General features: G+C 36.7%; 2 protein-coding genes and 1 long non-coding RNA gene across 4 annotated transcripts in view; all 3 read right to left on the minus strand.

The window, feature by feature from the left end:
• Positions 1-3,877: 3,877 nt before the first annotated feature.
• Positions 3,878-8,456, minus strand: LOC107601109 (uncharacterized). Of its 2 annotated transcripts, none has more exons than XR_001610889.1 (4): positions 8,147-8,456; positions 7,944-8,043; positions 7,396-7,549; positions 3,878-3,987 (listed from the first exon to the last, which is right to left on the minus strand). It is a non-coding gene; the product is annotated as an uncharacterized lncRNA (long non-coding RNA). The 2 variants fall into 2 exon arrangements; XR_001610890.1 differs by having other exon boundaries at positions 8,143-8,456.
• A 373-nt stretch (positions 8,457-8,829) lies between these two features.
• On the minus strand, positions 8,830-20,043 carry LOC107601111 (cationic amino acid transporter 3-like). Its single transcript, XM_016293141.1, has 12 exons — positions 19,972-20,043; positions 16,287-16,696; positions 15,816-15,977; positions 15,291-15,462; positions 14,514-14,632; positions 14,208-14,430; positions 13,293-13,432; positions 13,089-13,191; positions 12,318-12,550; positions 12,020-12,186; positions 11,819-11,927; positions 8,830-11,454 (listed from the first exon to the last, which is right to left on the minus strand). The coding sequence occupies exons 2-12, from the start codon at positions 16,654-16,656 to the stop codon at positions 11,327-11,329; spliced, it is 1,926 nt and encodes a 641-aa protein (XP_016148627.1). The 5' UTR covers positions 16,657-16,696; positions 19,972-20,043; the 3' UTR covers positions 8,830-11,326.
• Positions 20,044-20,382: 339 nt separating this feature from the next.
• LOC107601110 (uncharacterized) overlaps positions 20,383-20,991 on the minus strand; it is an 18,879-nt gene continuing 18,270 nt past the window's right edge. Inside the window, exons 7-9 of the mRNA XM_016293140.1 lie at positions 20,894-20,965; positions 20,717-20,784; positions 20,383-20,509 (exon numbers count right to left, since the gene is read on the minus strand). Of these exons, the coding sequence (XP_016148626.1) occupies positions 20,717-20,784; positions 20,894-20,965 (140 nt within the window). The 3' untranslated portion in view covers positions 20,383-20,509. The remainder of the gene's footprint in view (positions 20,510-20,716; positions 20,785-20,893; positions 20,966-20,991) is intronic.

The raw sequence follows: 20,991 nt of genomic DNA on the forward strand, positions 1-20,991 counted from the left end.
AATGGCTGTAAGGTTGTTGCCCTGTAATTGGGTGGTGGTTCATGATAAAAAAAAAATAAATAAATGTATAATAAAAATATCTTAAAATCCACAGGAGTACCAGAGTATTATTTGAAATGTTTTTATTAATTTATAATACAAGATTTAGGGATTTTTTATTTTACATTTAATAATTTGTAGCTAATTTTCATAGCAGTGACAATGATAAACACTCTTGTAGTAATTGGCCAATCAAAACCAGATTGGAGAATTTCTGTGGACACTCTTCCCACAACAACTGCACTCTTTCCAAACAAAAGCCTCTTCCACTCACTCACTCACACACACACAACTAACATGAGTCAGCCATCTGATGTGTACTAATAAAAACTCAACCGTACTCGGACAAGATAAAAAGGACTCCATTATTAATAATATTAATTTTCCACAATCAAAAGCCAAACAAAACAGACAGCATACAAACATTAGGAAACACTAATTTTTTTCTTTCTTCCGGCCCAGTGGGAGGCCATTAGTGGTGGCCATTCCCGGCGCACATCTTTACCTCTAACGCTGCAGCGCAGCAGGGGGTCCATGAATCCATAGCGCTTATAATGGGGGCTTTTACCAGCCCAGCCCTTCGCTCCAGACAGAGGCTTTCTGATGATTTCCTTATTCTTCGCACCTGGGCTTTGTCCCTCAGGACGCACGTTAGAAGAGCATGGGAGAGGATACGGATGATATATCCTGACTGGGCAAGAAGAATAGTTTGCGTCATTTCACATCAAGAACAAAATCACCAACCTTCCCTCATGCTTCTTCAGCGGAGACGAGGAAAATTCAAGCAGACACGGGGTGAATGGTTTTTAAAGGCGGCTGGTACACACCCAGGGCGAGGAAACACTAGACTAGGGTCATGCACAGATGTCAACGCAACTGATCAGTAAGAGGAGTCTGGCGACTTTGAGATCTACTCTCGATTGTTCCTAGGACAAAGGCAAGAAATGTAGGCGGCCATGGCACATCAAATCCACCAGCGCTACAGCAGACTCCCTCGGTCCACAGCAACAGACTGGAGCTTGTGTCATCACACCTCTCTCTCTCCGTAAGCTCCTTCTGTTTGAGGCAGGCGGAAGGATTAAGACTACAACATACACATAGTGACTTCAGATAAGGATCCGTGTTAAGTGCAATCAAAAGTCTGGGATTATGACGCATGTTAAGCTTCGTCTGAGTCAGACGTGTGATCCAAGTGAAAACTCTGACACTTGGGTGTTGTGAAAGCAGAAGGTCTCGAGTACAGGACATCCCCCTAAAAACCTGTTCACACATCCGTTTACATAATTTCCTTTCAATTATTCAGGTATTTCATATTTGCACAGTTTAATATTTTCAGGAGGCCTGGAAACAAACGGCCACTTCACTAAGCAAGTAAATTTGGCAAACAAACGAAACGAGAAAACCGAACGAAGGCAAACATGAGATTTGATCAACTTGGCACAAGAGAGTCTCCAGCTACTATACAGAGCAAAAACACTGAACGAAAACCTAGTCGCACTCGCCCTGGAGCTCTTCTGTAATCATCCAGAATGCACCACGGGTTGGTGAGCAGAAGGACGAGGAGGAGGTGGGGGAAGGTTTGTCTGGGTTTTACAGCAGTAGACAGCAGCTGCTCTCTGTAGTCTTCTCCCTGTTCCTCTGGCCTACGAGAAGAGAACAAACATTGAGTGACACCTAATAAATCAAAGACAAAACCACAATCACGGGTCCTTGTCTTCAGTGAGAAGAATGCGAGGGAAAGGCAGTACACAAATAGCATGTCATTTAAGTTTTCTTCCTTGAATGACATGCTATGTGTAACTAGCCTGTAATTAATGAGGGGTGGCAATAGAGTCAACATGAAACCCCATTCAGAGCACATTTGCTTCTGTAATTTGAGGCATATCAGTGTAAAAGAGAATATTGAATGAGACATGCAATTCAGGACTATATTTTATCCATCAGGAATGGACTGGATCCTGAAAAGTGGGCATTCTATACTAATCAGGCTCAAGTTTACACTTGAAAACATTTTGATTTCAATGATAAAGCTTCTTTGTTATTATTGTGGTCATCCGGTTTAACACATTTTTTAGAAAGCTGCATTTCCTACTACAGAAGTCTGAAGCAATGCTTCAATAGCTATTTGTCTATTGGTTAACATGTGTCAACAGTAACCAATAGTACCACACAGCCAAGGTGACATCAGCTGTAAAGAATTAGTAAGTCATTTCTAAGCTGGAGTAAGTTGAAAGATCACAATGACAAACCCAAGGACCAAGGACAAGGACATACACTACAGTTCAAAGGTTTGAGCCAGCAAGATTTTATGGGGGGTTTTGAAATAAATAAATACTTTTTTCAGCAAGCACACACTCAAAAGTGACAGTTTAGACATTAATAATGTTACATTTATCAAAGAATCCTGAAAAAATCATGGTCTCTGCAAAATATGAATATTTATAGTTTCTGAGCAGCATATTAGAATGATTTCTGAAGGATCATGAGACACTGAAGACTGGAGTATTATACTATTACTATAATCATACTAAAAAGTAAAAAAAATAGCAATAAGGAAATATTTACTCCATACATCTATGACTCTCATCCTCAAGAGACTTCTACATTTATTTAATCAGTGTAAAAAAAATAAAAAGTTATAATTGTGAAATATTTTTACAATTTTAAATTGTTTTCTATTGAATCCTAATGTAATCTATTCCTGCAAAGGCAAAAGCTTAATTATCAGCAGCCATTACTCTAGTCTTCAGTGTCACATGAACCTTCAGAAATCATTCTAACATGCTGATTTGGTACTCAAAAACATTTATTATCAATATTGAAACCAGTTGTGATGCTTAATTTTTTTTGAGAAAACCATGATCGTTTAATAAACAAAGTTCAACAGAACAATTTATTTGAAAGACAAACATCTTCACATCAATGCACCCTTACTGAAAAAAACAATCATACTGACCATAAATTTATGAACAGCAGTGTGTACATTTTATAATGATTGTTCGCTCAAAAATAAACACTGCAAAACATACATTTTTTACATGCAGAGGACCTCAACATAAGTTTAAAACAAAAAAAGTGTGTTAAATAAAAATACACTACTTAAACTACAAATACAACCAAAGCTAAAATTATAATTATAATTCATACCTGCCGGCCAGTTCTCAAAAACATGCCGGGCAATTTCTGTGGATTATACTATTACTATAATCATACTAAAAAGTAAAAAAAATAGCAATAAGGAAATATTTACTCCATACATCTATGACTCTCATCCTCAAGAGACTTCTACATTTATTTAATCAGTGTAAAAAAAATAAATAAATAAAAAGTTATAATTGTGAAATATTTTTACAATTTTAAATTGTTTTCTATTGAATCCTAATGTAATCTATTCCTGCAAAGGCAAAAGCTTAATTATCAGCAGCCATTACTCTAGTCTTCAGTGTCACATGAACCTTCAGAAATCATTCTAACATGCTGATTTGGTACTCAAAAACATTTATCAATATTGAAACCAGTTGTGATGCTTAATTTTTTTTGAGAAAACCATGATCATTTAATAAACAAAGTTCAACAGAACATAATTTATTTGAAAGACAAACATCTTCACATCAATGCACCCTTACTGAAAAAAACAATCATACTGACCATAAATTTATGAACAGCAGTGTACATTTTATAATGATTGTTCGCTCAAAAATAAACACTGCAAAACATAAATTTTTTTTACATGCAGAGGACCTCAACATAAGTTTAAAACAAAAAAAGTGTGTTAAATAAAAATACACTACTTAAACTACAAATACAACCAAAGCTAAAATTATAATTATAATTCATACCTGCCGGCCAGTTCTCAAAAACATGCCGGGCAATTTCTGTGGCAGAGTCATTTGGAGAGAAAGTGAAATCCTGTGTCTTCCCACTCACAAGGATCAACCGTAGATTCACCTGTAGTCATTTGAAAGGAAACAAATGAAATCATTAAACTGAAGAAGTGCCATACAACCCACAGACACAGTGACATTTCCACCAAATAGACCTTAATGACCCTTCAATCTGTGCTCACCCCACATAACATGAGACGACCTGGAGAGTCCTTTGGAGAAACGAGCATTCCTTCCTAATTAAATTTATGTTCAGCTTTAGGGGTGAAAGTAGCTACTACGCACTTTAAAGCTTCCTGTGAAATGGTCTGGTGAGGGGGAAATCGCAGAGTAGGGCAGCGAGGAAGTGCTACTGCATTTCGTTTCCATGTAATGATGCTACCCCCCTTCCTAGGCACCCCGTCATCCTAATGCGATAACCCCAGGTGTCCCAGACAACCCAGGACGGAGTTATTAAATTTACATGGCCCATGCATAACCCCTTGCAGGAGGAGGGGAGCAGCACGGTGGATTAGCACAATAAATGTGCTCCCTGCATGGGTCCTAATAAAAAGCAACAGACAAACACAATGCTTTTACAGTCAGTATTAACACCACCACAAAGCTTTCTGCCACAGGCCAACACACGCTTCATGACAGTTTTCATACGTCTAAGAGATACATCATGCATTTACTGCCTCAACAAATAAGGATTATTTGATTTTTACTGCCAACATGTTCAACAGCTCCACCATTAAAAAGTATTCATAAACATTTTGGTATCAGAAAAATTTGTATATAATTAGTGTACAATAATAATGAATGCATTTATGTTTAAAAAAAAAATACTTTTTGTAGAATTTTTCTAATAATTATTATTATTGATAGTAGTAGTATTTTAATTATTTTATAATAATAATCTTTTTTTTTTTTAAATAACATCCATCCATCTAAATTGATTATTTCCAGGAAGAACAGCAACTACAATAATAAATTCATACATACACCTTTGCTGAAAAAAAATAACAGTGCCAAACCTTACTGATGGTTCCGACTATATTACAAATTATTCACACAATTTTGACAATCTCATCTATTTTAGCAAGATGGACAATTTTACTGTGGTTTCAAATTTAAATCAGTACAGTTTGCAACAATATTCAATATATTAGCAATAAACAAAATTTAGATTTGCAATAATGACACACATACTCAATTTAGGCAAATTAGGCAAGTGACTGAATACATTTGGCAGTATCCTCTTTGAAACTAAGCAGCATCATGAGACTCAATGTCTGAACAGAAAAGACACAGAGTGCTACTATGTCAGCCCAAAAATAAAATCAGACCAGGAACTCAGAGTAGCTTAGATTCCAAAGAGTCTCTTGTTCAGTTTTTTTTAAACCAGGGTCCTTTTTCTCCTTTCATGGTTTTCAATGACTGCAATTTAAACATTACATCACCCACACTCAGTGTGTGGAGCTTGGCTGGGCCTTAATGCTTTCGTTCAGAATCAGATGGAGAAAGAGGAGGGGGGCGCAAGAAGGTGAGCCAGTTGGTCCTGGCATTGCTGTGTTTAAAGCCACATACAACACAGAGCACAAAAACAAAGGAAAACAAGCTTCACGTAGACACTGCAACCAATCAGAGGACCAGAGAAACTTTCAACATGTTTCTGAGAAAGTGGAAGTGAAAAAAGACACACAGTTCCTCTCAGTTTCCTCTTAAAATGTGTATGGAAAACTGCTTATATTAGTATTGAGTTATTCAGATCGTGTCAAACATGCTAAATGGTAATATAAACATTATGCGGATCCAGCTCATCATCTCGCGATAGGGGAGCCAGAGTTTACCTTCCACCCAACAGTGAACGCAGCCGAGGTCATGACCCAAATAGTGGCAGCAATCAAATAACACGACAGGAAAAGGACGACCTCTTCCCGCCACAAATCCTCTCGCAACACGTGCCACCTAAATCCTTACTAAGGGCCCCCCGATGCTCTGCCCTAACCTATTGTGAAATCAGGCTTCTGTGCTGAGGGTATTTGCAATGTAGGGCACCCCACCCCCATTCAGGCACACTTGAAAATATTCAGCTTTCACCTATGGGGAGTTGAGGACCTGCAATGAGAACAAAAGAGGTCAAACCATAATCCACCACGTCATTCCAGCACACTGTTTACAAACAACAAGCCCCCGATAAAGGCATGGAAAGCCCTCTCCCAGCCTCCTAGGGTGGATTTAAGGGTGTTATCAGCAAATCTGTGACGGGTCGGGTAATATCGACAAGAGAGCATAACAAACAAATAAGCACTCCCTGCTGCCCCAGTTCTTAAAGCCTTGACAAATACAAAACACCAAAGCTGCCTAAATGCCTCAGAACCAGTGCATAAACACCGCCATAATCTCACAGCTTATATATTTTCTGCAATATCTTTATTCATGTTGCTTTCATCCCCAAATCAAGAGCCTAAAATCATCACTATTTGCCCCCATCCTCAAATAACGGCAAACCCAATGCTGAACCAAACAGGTTCAGCAAACAACAACAAATCTCAAAGCAACAACAGCTCTGAGTGCAACATAAAAGCGTCGTTTTATAACCTCAGCCAATAATAAAAAGTTCAGATTTTCAACTTCTCTAATGTAAACCCATAGTAGCACTAACAAGAACAGGTCATTTTAGTATTATTTCCATACTATTAAATTAATTTCAGTATTTCTTTTATATTTTGAATTGGCTTTTATTTTTAATATTAAATATTTCTATTTTGCATCGCTACTTTGCATTTTTTTTTATATACTTATTTTTTACTTAATTTCACATTCAGTTTGAGTAATTTGTAGGTTTTTCATCTAATGTTTATTTCAATAAACAACAACATTTTCCCCCATAGTTTTAGTTTTTTGTTAACAAAAATAAAACTAAGTTTAATCATTTTGGGCCTAAACTTTGGCCTGTTTCATAGCCACAAAAAGGCAATGATGTCTCCCCGTAAATGCAGATTAAAGGGAAAGTTCACCCTAAATTGAAAACCGTCATCATCTGTTCACCCTCAGTTTGTATAAAACATGCAGGATGTAAACAAAAACTGGGGCAGAAACTTTTCAGTGAATAATGATGCAAATGTCAGTCTTTTCATCAAATAAAGCTATCAAAGGCTTCAGGTGGTTTGAAAAATAGCGCTTGAATAATAGACCACTTTGTCTTTTTCAGAGCTTAACAATGATTGCCACTATCCCCTTTCATAGCATGGAAAAGAGCATCATGGACATTGTGCTAAACCCCTCCTTTTGCACACCACAGAAAAAATAATGAAAATCAAACCTGTTTTGAGGATTGGCAGATGATGACAATGCTCATTCATCAGATTTGAATGCGCTCTAAAAGTGATGACACTTGATGATTTCTCATATAATCTTTGTATGTCTGAAAATACCAACTTGTGCCATGATGCATCATGTAAAGAGAGATCTAGACTGATATACTCACTGTGTCAGGGTCTCTCTGAGAGGTCATGGCTGTGATCAGAGGTGGAAGGCAGCCAGGAATCGATGGGTGACCAGCAGTAAGTGGGGAGCACAACCCCTGGCACAAAGACTCAGTATACGTCTTCTCCCTCTGGCCTTTCTCTGCCTCGCACAGCCTAACACCAAGTCAATCATTCACAACATGCCACACAGATTTGTTTACCACACACAGTCCAGTGGTCAACAATGCATTAACACTACATAATTACCAGTTTAGGTGAGAGACTTTACTAAGAGAAATGGTGTAGTATTACAACATACAGAAGGTGAGATGACAAGACATTCCTATAAACACTGATTCACAACATCCTGGTGAATGTCTTGCAAGTTGGTTAACTGCTATGTGGTAAACTGCAGTACAAGTGATCAAATCAATGCATTGATGAAAGGATATGCAGCCTTTATGAACAATACACTCTATATGGCTAATAAACAAACAAACAGACAGACTGAGTGAGTGTAGATAGGCAATATGTAGGGAATGGAAAGAAGAAGAAAAACATCACATACCTTTGCTCTACTTGACTTCAAGCCAAACTAGTGTTTGTGTTACTGGAACAGCATTATATATCAGCTTGAGACCGACTCTGTGTTAGAAATCCAGATCTGCCTGCAAATCAGACACCAAACCAGGATGAGCTCGACTGTTCCTCAGGAAAAAATACAAACGAGTCCAAAATCAAAGAAGCATCAAAACGATGACACACACATACCATCAAACAAGAGATGTGTTTAGTTTATGAGGTGAGAGATGTGAAAGGCTGTAGGAGCAGAAAGCAGTGCGCGCGACCGCTGGCCTTGAGCTGGAATAATTTCTGACTGCGGCAAAATAAAGAGGAACTAAAACGACCGTTTTGCTCGAGTCGCAGGCGGCTATCAGATCCAGAGCTGGTCGTTTGATGGTCCAGGGCTTTTCTCGAACATTAACTGGTGGGTATAGCCATCGTTCAATCAGATCAGAGTAGCTAAATTCACTCGCAGCGTTCGAACAGATTAATGGCAGAGAATTTAAAGACACCGGAAGTCAGCTGGCCATATATGCAGGAAATGGCGCCAAAGGCTTTCTGGGACTTGTAGTTTTGACGCAATTCTCCATTTTGATCGCACCTTGCAGAATGGCAGTCATTTCATAGGCCGTGTGACGGAATGTGGGGTTGTTTGTTTTTCTTTTTCTAAACTTGGTCGTAAATGTAAAATACTTAAAAACATAAATGTTTCAACTCCCTCATGTCAATTGGTTAAACATCTTAAAATGTAGGATGATAAATACAGTTTTTATTGGAATATCTCTTCCATATGAAAATTCTTATGGAATTTAATTCTGTTTTTACAGACCCTCAATTAAAAAATCATTTTAAAAGAAATCTATGCACAGTTGAATGACAATACTTGGTATATTTATTTGATAACAGCATATCACATAATAAAGGCACATTAAGTAGGCTATTTACATAGAAAAGCTGAAGTGTGTAATTTGTTTGAATGTTAACATACTTTCTTCTATCTCATCTTAACACGCAGAGAAAACTAAAAGTGAGCCATTTATATTCTGATTTACTCAAAAAGTGTAAATAGCGCCGATCCATGATTAAGCATCCAATCCAGCAACCAGTGGTGTGAGTTTGGGGTGGGACTATCTGGGAGCATTTTATGAAAACCATAACTATTTTTGCAATTTCATTAGCTGACATCGGTGGCACAGAAATTTCACACTTCAACTTTAAAGAGCAAATATATACACGAATATTAAACAATGTCTTATAACACAGTAAACAGTAATGCCTGTTATATTACAGTAGCAATACATATCAATAGAGCATGATGCCAATCCGGAAGCTTGTTAAGCAAGTTATTTTTTTTTTTATATATATTTAGGTATTATGTGGTAACTAAGCTTCCATTTATTAACATTAGTTAACTAAATTAACATATACTAATATTGACATTTGTTCCTTTAATATTATATAAAGAACCTGTGCTAACAAGTAACGTAAACCACAGACCTTAATTTACTCATAAATTAAAAAATCCAGAATTAATTGCAGAGGGAATACATGCCTTTAAAACTCTTTTCCAGGTTTTAGGACTTCAATCTGAACAGCTCTATACCTCTGAAAGAGTGAAAAAAGCTAGTCACAGCATCAAGCCATGTAAAGCCATCACTTCTGAGGAAATGTAGACTACAGTAATACTCATAAGGGTCTGTATAAGAGAAGGCAGTGTCTGTTCAAAGTTAATAGTACTGACTCATAACTCAACTTTGTAACAGATATGATTTTCAATAAACTGGAAGAAACAGTTCCAGCTCACCTACACAGCAGCATTGTGTAAACATTAATGGCAAAACAGGCTGTAAAGTCACGATATTTGCAGAAAATGGTAATGACTCTTGAAAAATATACTGTACAAACAATTCTGTTTAGTGTAAAGAGCCATACATTGCTCTGTTCATGTCAATAACATATACCATATCCCAGCAGCAAATGGAAAAAGCCACCAAAGTCACAAAGCTCCATAATCTCTACATTCAGATCTACTTTTGCTTAAAGAAAAAAGCATTTACATCGCAATGTTTTTACAAAAAACATTATGACAACAGCATAAACTGTGCATGAAAAATAAGAGCACTTAAGATGCTGATGCTCAAAATGAAAAATTATTAATTTTGTCACGTAAGTAAAAAACATAGACCCCTTTCTAGAAATAGATAAGGTCATTTCTGTTTTTGCTATTAAGCACATTTAAGACAAAGCTTCCTGTTTTACATCCAAAATATGTACAGCTCAATAGAGAAAACTCTGCTGAAATGTATTGTTCTTTCTAAATGTGTAAAACATATTACAGTGACAACAATAAATACATTTTCCTCCTACGTGTACATAAATGCATCAATACATTTACAAAAATATACAAGAACATACTTTTACAAATAGAAAACTACTGACAAAATCCAAGGCCGTTTTTAAAATATTCTTCATGCATCACTTTTTCCAATCATATCAAGTTTAGAAAATTAAGTACTACAAGGATGTTTTGAGTTCAAAACAATAATGCACATGTTATTTTACACGCTCTCAATTCTCTCTGGTCTAGTAAAAATATTCTGGGTTTGTTCACACTGCACTCAAATCTAATTTGGTCTTTAAATGTGAATTTTCTGACTGTGCTCACTGTCATTTCGCAAAGGATGAATTCTGATCGGTTTGCCTACAGCAGAGGCTAGTCAATATCTACACTGGATACTATAGTAATGACATGAGATCCAGCATAACGGAAACACCTGTCAGGGTGGAAAGAGAGGAGAGAAAAGCATCAATGTTGCTTCTGTTCATGTCCACCTTGACATCTCACTGCAGTGCTGAACTCATGAGAGAACATCATTGTGCAATCAGTCACTTTTACTGCATAGCAAATGTGACAGTGTGCTATACGAGTAAATGTAGACATGAAGGACGTTGCACAAAGATTGCATCATAAATGATTTTTTTTAAAAACTTGAGTTGGGTACGCCCAATGAGATTTTTGCTGCCTGTCTAAACAAAGCCTTTGAATAACATATTCCCATTCATTGTGAGAGGAAGGAGTCACCCTAAATGACCACCCACATGCAGACACCCTGCCCCATCTCTGAAAACAACATGTGCATACAAAGTACATGTAGGACTAGACCGAATTCTTTTCATAATGAAGCCTAGACATACATAAGTAACACTGTTACAGTACCATCATTTACTGACACAAGGTAAACAATTAGCAAGAAATACACAGTTTACCTACTGAATAAAAAACATTTTTTGTCAGTTTTCGATGCAGACTTTAGAAGAATTATAAGGTGCATTATAAAGTGAAATGGCAGCATTTTACAAAACCGGTTGTTACCAATCCAGTTCTTCTTAATATGTGTCATCTTCAGGCAGGTAGATTGGTTTCTTTGCTTGAAGGATGGGCTCAAATTTTTCTGGGGAATTGTTTTTACCCTGAGAGCTGTGCCTTATTCCATATGCAAAATAGATAATAAAACCTAAAAGAGACAAAGGCATGAAGTCAAAATTTAAAGCACAGTAATACAAAAACCATTCATGATAGCGTATAATTACACTACTGTACAAATGTTTGGGGTTGGTGTGATTTTTTATGCTTATACCAAAACTGATCAAAAATACAATAATAACTGTAATATCATGAAATATTATTACAATTTAAAATAACTGTTTTCTATATGAATATATTTTAAAATGTAATTTATTTCTTAGATGCAAAGCTGAATTTTCAGCCTCACCAGTGTTCAGTGTCACATGATTCTCCAGGAATCATTCAAATGTGCTGCTCAAGAATTTTTATGAATGCTGAAAACAGTTGTGCTTATTTCAAATGCTATAACTCACCAATAACCATCCATATGGCGAAACGAACCCATGTAGGTCCATCCAATTGCATCATGAGGTAAATATTCACAAAGATACTGACCAATGGCAGAATGGGGAGCAAAGGCACCTACAAAATGAAGAGAGAGGATTATTATAACCACCTAAAGATCTGACATTCTCAATTTAACAAAGCACAAGCTTTGTAAATTAAGTCTGTACCTTGAAAGTGAGAACCTCTTTACTCTGGGGCTGTCGCCAGATGATGAAGATGCAGAAAGAAGACAGAACAGACAGGAGAACAACCAAAGTGATATAAAGAGCGCTGCCCTTCCCCACCTGCTCTCCGTACACTGCCAGCACCACACACAGCAGAGTGAACAGCACAGCTGAACAGAAAAACAGAAGTATGTTATCTGCCTGTTCACTACATAAACACCAACATGAGCATTTTACATTTCCCTGAGCTACATGTTGCAGGAAAAAAGGCAAATAAGAAACTGGAATTGGAAATGCTTACATATGGTGCAAGTTACAGCGTAAACAATGATGCCAGAAATCTTGGTGGGTACGTCACAGATGGGCTGCACCAGCATCCTGATGGAAAACCTCTCCTTGAGGGGCGTTGTCTCCAGCTCCTGGCTGTACTCATCCCCGCTATCCACATCTGCCATGCCTCCTTTAGCCTCCAGCCTCTGCAGTTCCATTGGCTTCTCATTCGCACCACTGGAACCAAGACTGCCTGGCTGGTACCTGCAGGTGAAAAAAAAAAAAACCTCAATGAAACTGATTTTTAAAAGTATCAAATTCCAGATTTCTTTATGTTTTTGAAAGAAGTCTCTTATGCTCACCAAGGCTGCATTTATTTGATCAAATATACTGTAAAAACAGTTTACAATTACAATTTAAAATGACAGTTTTTTTATTTTAGTATACTTTAAAATGTAAGTTATTCTTGTGATGCAAAGCTGAATTTTCAGCATCATTTCTCCAGTCTTCAGTGTCACATGATCCTTCAGAAATCATTCTAATTTGCCGATTTGCTGCTCAAGAAACATTTCCTATTATCATCAGTGTTAACAACAGACGAGCTGCTTAATATTTTAAGTGAAATCGTGATACATTTAGGATTCTTTGATGAATAGAAAGTTTATTTGAAATAAACATCTTTTGTAACATTATAAATTACTGTCACTTTTGATCAATTTATTGCAACCCTGCTGAATAAAAGTATTAATTTCTTTCAAAAATCCCCAGACTCTTGAATGTTAGTGTATGTGTATATACTCACCGGAGAATGAGTACACACACAGCAACTAGAGTGTATGCCAGTAGGGTCCCAATTGACATCAAGTCCACTAATGCGGCGAGATCAAACAGAAAGGCCATCAGAGCTACAGGGAGGAAATTAGCGAGATTCTAGAGTTAGTCACAACTATTAAGAGAGTTACATCATCCACTGACAGTCATTACATGAATAAAAATACAGTCTTACCTGCTACAATGCCAGACACAATGGTGGCCAGCACAGGTGTCTTGGTTTTCTTGTGCATGCGGGAGAGGGAGCGAAAGAGCAGACCATCCTCAGCCATGGCATAAATCACACGAGGCATAGGGAACATGGAGCCCAACAAGCTGAAGAACATAAAAAAGAAAAAAAAAATGGTTACTATAAATAACTGAAATTGAAACCATACAAACCTTTTTAGTTAATTGAAATAAATATTAACTGAAAAAAAAGTACTTAAATAACAATATTAAAACTTTTTTAAAAATTACTAAAACTTTAACTTAAATGGACATGAAAGCAGATAATATAAAATAATCAAATTCAAAATATTAACACATCTATAATAGTATCTCGATAATACTAAAATAAGTTTATGAAAATGTCAATAAACATACCTGGTGGAAAGGGCGCACAGAGACCCCACCGCTACAATATAGCGAGCGGGGCCCCATTGCACATACTGAAAGGCCTCTGGAAGTGGACTTTGAACATCCAGCTTATAATAGGGCATCATGAGTGTGAGCGCTGCTGACACTCCGAAGTAGGCAAAAAAGCAGATGAGCAGAGAGGCCACTATGCCAATCGGGATGGAACGCATGGGGTTTTTGGCCTCCTCACCTAAGAAATCACCAGAGCTGAGGTGAGTTTGGTTCTAAAATGGTTACTATAAATAACTGAAATTGAAACCATACAAACCTTTTTAGTTAATTGAAATAAATATTAACTGAAAAAAAAGTACTTAAATAACAATATTAAAACGTTTTTAAAAATTACTAAAACTTTAACTTAAATGGACATGAAAGCAGATAATATAAAATAATCAAATTCAAAATATTAACACATCTATAATAGTATCTCGATAATACTAAAATAAGTTTATGAAAATGTCAATAAACATACCTGGTGGAAAGGGCGCACAGAGACCCCACCGCTACAATATAGCGAGCGGGGCCCCATTGCACATACTGAAAGGCCTCTGGAAGTGGACTTTGAACATCCAGCTTATAATAGGGCATCATGAGTGTGAGCGCTGCTGACACTCCGAAGTAGGCAAAAAAGCAGATGAGCAGAGAGGCCACTATGCCAATCGGGATGGAACGCATGGGGTTTTTGGCCTCCTCACCTACAACAACACCAGAGCTGAGGTGAGTTTGCTTTTAAAAGTAGGACATAGTGGTTTTCATGACATTTTTTTCCTGAACTTACTTGTGGTTGCGATGCAGTCAAAACCCACAAATGCATAGAAACAAGTAGCAGCGCCAGTTAGGATTCCACTCAAGCCAAATGGTGCAAAACCACCCGAGCCGAATTCTTTTTCAATTTTCCTAAAATGGGAACATTTTTTCAAACTTCAAAAATTTACAGTGAATTCATATATACATATATATGTGTGTACATATTTTTATAATTTTATTATTATTATATTATTATTATTTATTAATTTTCCTAAGATGTGAAAGTTTTCAAACTTCAAATTAACAATGAATAGACATTCATATATACATGTATGTGTGTACATATTTTTTTATTAGTAATGTTTTCTCGATTTATTAAATTTTTTCTTTTCTTTTTTTTTAATTAAAATGTAATCTTATTAATTTTTCTAAGATGTGCAAGTTTTGAAATTTACAATGAAAATACATTCATATGTACATGTTTTTTCCCCTTCATTTTTCATCTACATTTTACATCTTATTACATTTCATTAATTTAATATTTTTTGTTATTTAGTATATCTTTAAAATAAATGTAAATATGAGTTTTAATTTTATTTCATTTATTTACTTTTATGTAACTTTTCATTATCTAATTGTCATTTTAATCTTATCAAATCTATCTTTCTTGTAATTTAATTGTATAGCCTACCTGTAATCAGAAAATATGCTACTGACCCAACTGAGTGTTTCATTTATGCTCTAAAATTGTATTTTCTTAATTTCTATTGCTATGCCTGCATCTAAAAGTTAAGGCAGTGTGACTTACTCTGCATTGTAGTTGTTTGTGCTGTTAATGTAGTTCTCCACAGTGAGGTTCCAGTTGGCAGTGTCGCCTTTCACAAAGCCCGATATAATAACAAATGTCAGAACCACCAGGTTGATTCCTGTGAAGATCTTGTTGACAAGCGCAGATTCACTCGCTCCAAATGCCAATAATCCTGTTGCGTGGGAAGTGAGAGGTAGCAAATTCACACCATTATGGTCTTTTGCATGGCAATGGTGAAAAGAAATTGTGAGCAACAGTCCTATGACTAATGGGTATATTGGTAAAGCGGACCATTTAAAATGATTTAATTGCTTCAGCATAGCTGGTGTGGTAGAACCAAAGAACATTTTTGGCTCTCCAACAAAAGCCAGGTGTTGGATAAAAGGTGGAACAAAGATCCACCGACTTAATAGAATAATGGAAAATCTTGATTTTGGAAACACTTCGCGCCAACTAAGATAACTAAGGTAACTGGGCATCATCACATTACAGCTGAGGGATTCTTAGAGAGAAAAAGGTTCTCACCTGTGAGCAATATGACCAGGATGAGAGCAAACACATCTGGATACTCTGCTAACACTTTTCCAGTGTCTGGAAACGACATGTAATCAGTGAAAAAATCAGAGATGGTTTTGTTCACTAGATTGTCAAACGTTGAGCTCCAAGCCCGTGCCACACTGGCTGTGCCTGTGAAATGGAGAGAAGGACATATGAGTAGACCCAAAAGACTTCAGAACGTCCACTTGTTACGTTAAACCTAAGCAGCTGCTCAAGGGCACTTCGTCTAGAGGAGTAAACACTTCATACATTTTCAAAACCACTTCAGCTCATTTGTAATCTCATATAATTGGTCAAACTCTTGGGCTCGCATTCTGAGTTAACTCATGGGAGCTGACGATTAATTAGTCAATTTGGATTCAAAAAGGAAATGTTTTTCAGTCCAAATTAAAGTCACATTATTAAACTAGTTTCTAAGGATAAAGTCTGCATGCTCACCAATCACGTATGACAGAATGAGGTTCCATCCCGTGATGAAGGCCCATATTTCACCCACTGTTACGTAGCTGTACAGGTAAGCGGATCCCGTCTTGGGAACACGTGCGCCAAATTCGGCGTAGCACAAACCAGCGAGGACAGAAGACAAGGCCGCAATGAGGAAAGAAAGCACGATGGCAGGTCCAGCCTTCTCTCGGGCCACTTCCCCAGCCAGAACGTAGACACCTGCACCCAGTGTCGCCCCTACCCCGAGGGCTATGAGGTCAAGAGTGGTGAGACAGCGAGCGAAGCGGGTCTCGTCCTGAGAAGTGTCCAGCATGCGACGCCTCAGCAGCATCTTCCCAAAGGAGGCCAGTTTATTCTCAGCCATGATGGATAACGTTGAGCAGACTAGGATAAAGCAGAAGGCACTAAAGGAGAAGAGAAACAATTTTTTTTCTTAAAAAAGTGAGAAAATCCTGCCTTTTTGGCTAATTATGTCAATAAATGAGTGGCCTGATTGTCTTGACTTAAAATTGTGAACTCCTAAAGCCCGTCCATACTAAGAATAATAACTATTTGTGACCCTGGAACACAAAACCAGTCATAAGTAGCACAGATATATCTGTAGCAACAGCCAACAATACATTAAATGGGTATGGGTCAAAATTATCGATTTTTCTTTTATGCCAAAAATCATTAGGATATTAAGATATTATGAAGATACTTTGTAAATTTCCTACCGTAAATATCTCAAAACTTAATTTTTGATTAGTAATATGCATTGCTAAGAACTTCATTTGGACTACATTAAAGGCAATTTTCTCAATATTTACATTTTTTCTCACCCTCAGATTCCAGATTTTCAAATAGTTGTATCTCGGCCAAATATTGTCCTATCCTAACAAACCATACATCAATGGAAAGCTTACTTATTAAAAAAAAGACCCTTATGACTGGTTTTGTGGTCCACGATCACATATTAGCATCCATACCAACGTTCTGTTTAATTAATTGTGTGGCTTTAAATGCCCATTAAAAAAAAAAGCCATAATTTTACTTTTTACTTTACATAATTTTACTTTATTTGCATTATTTCTTTATTGCACAATGCACATTTCTTAATATTATGCCTAAAATGTGTTTTAATATCACTATTAATAAGGACTGTATGATCTCTGCAATAACATCAGTCTTTAATGCAAGATATTTAAAGTGCACCTGAAGCATACTTGCAGTAGTTCCACTTTAACACAATCCTATACTTCAGTATATCTTTAGTTGGACCTCAGCACTACTTCAACACAATTTTGTGGTGCATTAAGCACAAAAAATGTAGTTCCAAAATTAGCAGGTTTAGTATACCAAAAGTACGATTGCAGTTTTTTTTTATTAAGCACATAAATATGTAAACGTATTTGTAGTATACTCGGCCCAAATTAAATGTATTTCAAATACATTTGAGTATTTTTTTCTCTAGGGTTCTCAAGCTCTTTATTTTGATTGTTGGCTTTCAATGTTTTTATCACTCATCCGGAAACCGTTCTGAAAGTGATTCTGAAGATATAGTGCGGATGTCTTTATTCTCACAGAAAGATCATTAAAACTTTATAGTTATCATTCTTGGTGTGAACGGCTCTTTATTCAAGTCATTTCATGTAAAGGGCGGCTGTTATCCACCACACCCGCAGACACATTCAGAGCACTCACTTAGCACTTTAAGAACACCTCATCTGACCACAGGGCAGTTCAACCCATCAGGAAAATTAATAAGATTAATATCGAAGAGGTTTGCCCTTTCATTACTGAGTCATAATTCATGAAGTTCAACAGCTCCAAAGCCCAGATAAAGAGCACTGACATTGGTGTGGATGGAAACCAATTTCAGGCAAGACCAAACTGATTCATCACAATTCATTGGATAAATGAAAAAGAGCAGACCGGGTGAAATTGGGGGAAAAAAATAGCACACATCCTCTGAATGCAGATTGGTGGATATTTAACAAAAAGGTCAGACATGCTATTTGAATACAGAGTTTACATAATACAAATATTAATGGCTGATGTCGAACAGTGTAACCATTGCACACTTTTAGAGCACATGCAGGAAAGGGTTTCTTGTGTGGTTTCTGTCCAGCAGCTTGAGTAGTCATACATGTTTGATCAGATCCTGTCTAAGGCACTAACTAGATCAGCCTAGAAGTAAACCTGCACCTGCGTAGTCCGTACACGACTATATACCAGAAAAACACTGACCCTTAAGTATTTTTACTGCATTCTTAGTGTTCAAATCATATCCTCATACATAAAAATGAAACAAGGATGACTTTTTAAAGATAAAGCCTTATTGTCTACTGCTCAGTAAATGACCTCTCTTTCTGCATAATTCAATGACGTCACTACACGGAAAACATTTATTCCTTCCAGGGGTATTATATAAAACAATCAGCATTAAAATAAAAAGCTCACTAACTTTAGAACAAAGCACACGCAAAGTCTAGTCTATGAAAATGATGATTAAATCTGTTACACAGTGGATTGTTATTTTAAACACACTGATCATTATCAGTGAAACCAGTTAAAGCGCTGCCTCAGACACTGATATGACTGAATAAATGTTTGAATGTTTCAAGGATATATCATTCATTATGCTCCAGTTTATCAGTCTAGCACGTTAAATAACACTTCCTGTTAAAGGAAAGAGCCGTGTCAGTTGGTCATGCAGTAACTCAAGAGTTATTCTCTGAGCAATTGAACAAAGAAATAATTTCACGCAATAGGCCTAAACTAGGTAACTTAAACCGGTTCAGACAATGCAAATTCACAGGTCCAATGTCTATCATCTGGATATCTATCCTGGCACCTGCTTCACTCTACCGAGTGCTGGTTTGAAAATCAGAATAATATACTCTACATCTGAAGATGATCCCTCAAAGCAATTGCAGCCCACATTCTTGAAGTAACGTTGCCAAGAGGCATTCTTCTGAATATCAAAAACATAAACCTTTCTTTAGAGAGAAAGTTTTCCTGCTATATCTCTAGTTTACTATTCAAATGGAATGCACCAGTTACGACACACCTACATTTAGACAATGGAATTTCATTTTGACTTAATGAAACTACTCTTTAGCTCAGCATATGATGAGTGTCATTCAGTAGCCTGTTCAAGATGCTGTTGTTTCTGAGAAACACATGTCAAAGACCCACATGCATTGAGAAACACTCCAATGATGTGTCCAGTTTAGTATGATTTATTTAAACTCTTATCTAACTTTAAACCACGTTCAAATGAAGCTGTTCAAAACTGCCCCTGAAAATCTGCCTACATGATAACAGCATATTGACTTGTTTTGTCACTTGCAAAAATATATACATATGGGCATATATTAAAAGTATTATTATGGTATAATTTTAATGTTTTGCTAATGTGATAATTACATTTAAATCAATCCGAGTTTGTGTAATTATTTATATACATATACTGAATAAATAAATAATAGAAATAATAAAGTAGCGCACATTTCACATCTAAAGGCACGCGCGCCATTTCTGCCACGAGGAAGAACGTAATAATGATAAACATACGGGATTTCCGCTTACGATAGAAAATCTAATTCAGATGGTTTAGTTAACGAATAATCGAAACGTCTCATATTTCAGATTAAGAATGGAGTCTCATATCTAGTAATCGTTAAAAGGTAGTTACCCTCTGTTGAGACGATGTACTGAAAATCCGGCGGGTTATCAGACGGACAGACGATGCGCGGCGTGCAGTGAGCAGTCTTGAGAACTGAGTTCCAGAGCAAGCCATGCAATAGAACACTCATCCGGAAACCCTTGTAAGGACAGGTCGTTTCCCCCTCGGGGTCGGGTTTTCAGACGTCAAGAACAAAGCCAATCGTAGTAGAACCATAGAACATGTTGCCACTGACAACATGATTTTCCCTGCATTTCTGAAATTCCTGCTCTGGCTGCATTTCATTAAACAAAGAACAGTGTCTTCGAGAGGAAAATGTAAAATATTAATCATCTCCTATGCTCTCAAAACAAACCATAAAGCATATTGTAAATTATATAGTCATTTATTAGGTAAAACCGGTGAGACACTTAAGGCAGACAATGTATTTGATTGAGTTAGATTTTATTAAACTGTCACATTTTTTTTTAAAGCATATAAAAATGCATAGAACTGCATTGAAATTTCAGAATGATAACTTTCCGCGTCACATCTCTTCTTTTCCCCTCTAATTAAGGGAGAGAGAGAGAATCAGTCAGAGGTGTACAATTCTACTTTTAATATTACTTGTAGAATATTGATATTCATCTGCACAATTAACTCAAACATATTAAGATTTAACATAACACATGCAAACAAAACCACTCAAATTTAAATAAGTTGCACAAAACAAAAACTCCCAGAAATGAATCGTGTAAAGACGTTGAATACCAACTTAAATTCTCTTCAGCTCCTCTACGCACATCTCAAGTTTTTCGTGCAATGGTCTCCAGTTTTTACACTCTATAGAAGATAAGGGTATGCGCAAAATGTAACAAAACCAAAACATTCTCTCATAATGAAATGAACAAAGAGGGTAAAGTTATTCGAGAAAAATACAAAACTTAGATACCTGAACGCAAACCAATTAGTTCTTGAATGACCCTCTCAAGTTTTTCTTGGTGTTGCAAGCAATTAACACAACCTGGGTGGGGATGGGGGGGGGGGGGG

The sequence above is a fragment of the Sinocyclocheilus grahami genome, unplaced genomic scaffold (assembly GCF_001515645.1).
Source record: "Sinocyclocheilus grahami isolate Dianchi unplaced genomic scaffold, SAMN03320097.WGS_v1.1 scaffold299.1, whole genome shotgun sequence".
NCBI classification, from domain to species: domain Eukaryota; kingdom Metazoa; phylum Chordata; class Actinopteri; order Cypriniformes; family Cyprinidae; genus Sinocyclocheilus; species Sinocyclocheilus grahami.

Bases quoted from the DNA above. Each gene is read 5' to 3' on its own strand.
- LOC107601111 (XM_016293141.1), bottom strand. From the start codon at position 16,656: ATGGCTGAGAATAAACTGGCCTCCTTTGGGAAGATGCTGCTGAGGCGT. The intron at 14,431-14,513 runs GTAAGTTCAGGA...GTGTTGTTGTAG, and splicing joins TGACTGCATCGCAACCACAA to GTGAGGAGGCCAAAAACCCC. The intron at 13,433-14,207 runs GTATGTTTATTG...TATGTTCTTCAG, and splicing joins CTGTGCGCCCTTTCCACCAG to CTTGTTGGGCTCCATGTTCC.